This window comes from Nannospalax galili, unplaced genomic scaffold, assembly GCF_000622305.1.
Source record: "Nannospalax galili isolate Female #2095 unplaced genomic scaffold, S.galili_v1.0 scaffold1321, whole genome shotgun sequence".
In the NCBI taxonomy this organism is placed as follows: Eukaryota; Metazoa; Chordata; class Mammalia; order Rodentia; family Spalacidae; genus Nannospalax; species Nannospalax galili.
Window position 1 is genome coordinate 612,904 of NW_008344566.1, and position 2,870 is coordinate 615,773.

General features: G+C 53.7%; 1 protein-coding gene across 2 annotated transcripts in view; it reads left to right on the forward strand.

The window, feature by feature from the left end:
* The window catches only part of Zp1 (zona pellucida glycoprotein 1), a 12,033-nt gene that overhangs the window by 666 nt on the left and 8,497 nt on the right, over positions 1-2,870 (forward strand). For both annotated transcript variants that reach the window (XM_029567189.1, XM_029567187.1), the window contains exons 2-5: positions 1,037-1,158; positions 1,463-1,868; positions 1,955-2,098; positions 2,540-2,727. In XM_029567189.1, coding sequence (XP_029423049.1) covers positions 1,037-1,158; positions 1,463-1,868; positions 1,955-2,098; positions 2,540-2,727 — 860 coding nt within the window. The remainder of the gene's footprint in view (positions 1-1,036; positions 1,159-1,462; positions 1,869-1,954; positions 2,099-2,539; positions 2,728-2,870) is intronic.

Here is a 2,870-nt window from a genome sequence, read left to right on the forward strand (position 1 = left end):
GTGGTGGCCGGCCTCTGGCCCCTTCACCACACGAAAGGAGAGGGAGATGACCACGGCAGCATCCCCCATGCCACTGTACCCAGGTATCATCTGGCCCTCCTGGGAAAGGCAGGCTCTGACTCTGAAAGGCTCTTTACTTCCAGACACACACTGTGGCTGTGAAACTGTGGGTCCCCAAGACACTGTCTGAATGGGAGTCTTAATGGATGTGACCTAATGTGGAGCACCACACGAAAGGAGAGGGAGATGACCACGGCAGCATCCCCCATGCCACTGTACCCAGGTATCATCTGGCCCTCCTGGGAAAGGCAGGCTCTGACTCTGAAAGGCTCTTTACTTCCAGACACACACTGTGGCTGTGAAACTGTGGGTCCCCAAGACACTGTCTGAATGGGAGTCTTAATGGATGTGACCTAATGTGGAGACAGATGTGGGGGGGTTCCATGTGACAATTTGGATCTGCAGCTTCTAGGCTCATGCTGACCTCTCTGAGCCACATCTGTAAGGTGGGAAAAATGACCCAATCTTGCCCTGGGAGGCAGGCCCGCTCCAGGGGGTGCCTTGGCTGTTCTGAGCTAACAAGGTGGATGAGCATTTAGCAGGTGTCCCCAGATGACTGTAACAGCAAGTTAACATGATAGACAAGCTGAGTTCTTTCCACTCAAGGTAGGGCTGGAGTCTTCATCCCACCCCTTTATTGTGTAGGCCTGAAAAAGTTCCATCTTCCCAGAACTCCAGCTGCCTCAGCCATGGAATGAGGATAGCTAAGCTTAGACTATGAGGTATTCGGTCTGTGCCTAAGAGCCCAGGAATCCTTTCTATCCCAATTACAAAGAGTCAGTGACCACTCATCCCCATGCAGAAGTGGAAACCAGAAAGGGACCACTTGTCCAAGGCTACAAAGCCAAGCTCACAGCAAAGCTAAGGCTAGAAACAAGCTCTTCTACCTCCTGAGTCAGGAGCTTGTTTCAGAGGACTCCAGCAGCCTCTCCCTACTTCAGCACCTGAACAAACCCCCCATCCTTCCCCTCCCTAGATGAATTTGGGAACCGGTTTGAGGTGAATAACTGCTCCATCTGCTACCACTGGGTCACCTCTGAGCCCTGGGAGCCCGCAGTCTTCTCCGTTGATTATAAAGGCTGCCATGTGCTGGAGAAGGTAGGGGCACAGTCACAGATCTGGGAACAATGGGAGCTTGTCCTAACAGCCCCTCACAGCCAGAGGAAAGGAGCCTATGATTGGTGGGTGAGTGGCTAGGTGATTAGGTCCTGGTATCTGTCACCGATCAATTCCCTGTCTACCAGCCTCAATTCTCACTAACCCCACAGCCACCAGGGTGGTGGCCACTTCAGAACTGGGGGTAGATCAATAGCCAGGCTACAAGGCTGGTCTCTAGCACAGCACTCATCTGGGTGCCAGGTGGCCTCACTCAGCAGCCCCTGATGGCCCTCTTCACCTGCAGGATGGGCGTTTCCACCTGAGGGTGTTCGTGCAAGCCTTGCTGCCTGACGGCACAGTGGATGTAGCACAAGATGTCACTCTGATCTGTCCCAAACCAGACCACATGGGGACTCCGGACCACACAGGGACCCCAGCCCACATCAAGACCCAGGACCCACACCTGGCTCCACCAATCATGCCTTCGACTTCTATGCCTCATATTCTTACTCCCTACCCTGTTTCTGCCCACACCTTGACTGGCTCTGGCTACACCATTCCCAGCACATTGTACCCAGAGCAGAGTTTTGTCCACCCAACTCTTGCCTCACCATCCCCATCCCCGGGACCTGGAACTACCGGGCCCACCCTTCCTCATCCCCAGTGGGGTACCTTGGGACACTGGGAAGTAACTCAGCCTAATTCTGTAGGTACGTGGGATTTTTCTGTGAACACATAGCCTGTGTCTGGGACCTTTGGTCTCTACAAAGTCATTTCTTCCTGCCACCAATCCTAGGTACCCATCGGCCCTGGGAGCAGTGTCAGGTGGCCTCTGGGCACTTCCCTTGCATGGTAGGAAATAGTTCCAAGGAAGCCTGTCAGCAAGCTGGCTGCTGCTATGACCACACCAGAGAGGTGCCCTGTTACTATGGCAACACAGGTACTATCTTCAACCCAAGCCTGCTCCTGATCCCCTGGAGGCTGGCATAGCAGAGGTGTCCCCTGTACCTGGCTGAACTGATTTGCAGTCCCGTCTAGGATAACCCAACCTCCAGGTAGATAGCAGACACCTTTAGATAGAATGAGCACCTGTCCTGGGGAACTGTTAAATCTACTTTCCACAGACCCTGACCTTCATATCTGAAACACCTGCATTGGATGAAATCAGTGATCCTATTTCTAGGGCATACATCAATCCTCTGTGCCATCCATAAGAAAATTGGTTCCTAGGGAATTTATCAGGTCAACCATGGGAACAAGAGTTCAGGTCCCCTATCTCCTGGCCAGTGATTAGTGATTGCCACCCAGGCCATGCCCCTGTGCTAGAGAGACACTGAGCCCCAATGTCCTGATCTGCCTCTTGGCTCTGCCTTTGTCCCAGCCACCATCCAGTGTTTCAGAGGGGGCTACTTCATCCTGGTTGTGTCCCAAGAAGTAGCCTTGGCACACAGGGTTATGCTGGACAATGTCCACCTGGCCTATGCCCCCACTCGATGTCCCCCAACCCAGAAGACGAGTACTTTTGTGATCTTCCATGTTCCTCTCACCTTCTGTGGAACAACAGTCCAGGTAAGATCAGGAAGTGGGCTGGAAGTCAGTCCCACCCCGGGAGGCCTCACCCACTGTCTCCTCCCTCTTACCCTCTGTGACACCATGGTTCAAGTAGGAGTGGGAATGGGGCTGGAGGTCAGTACACCCCTGCGGGGGGGGGG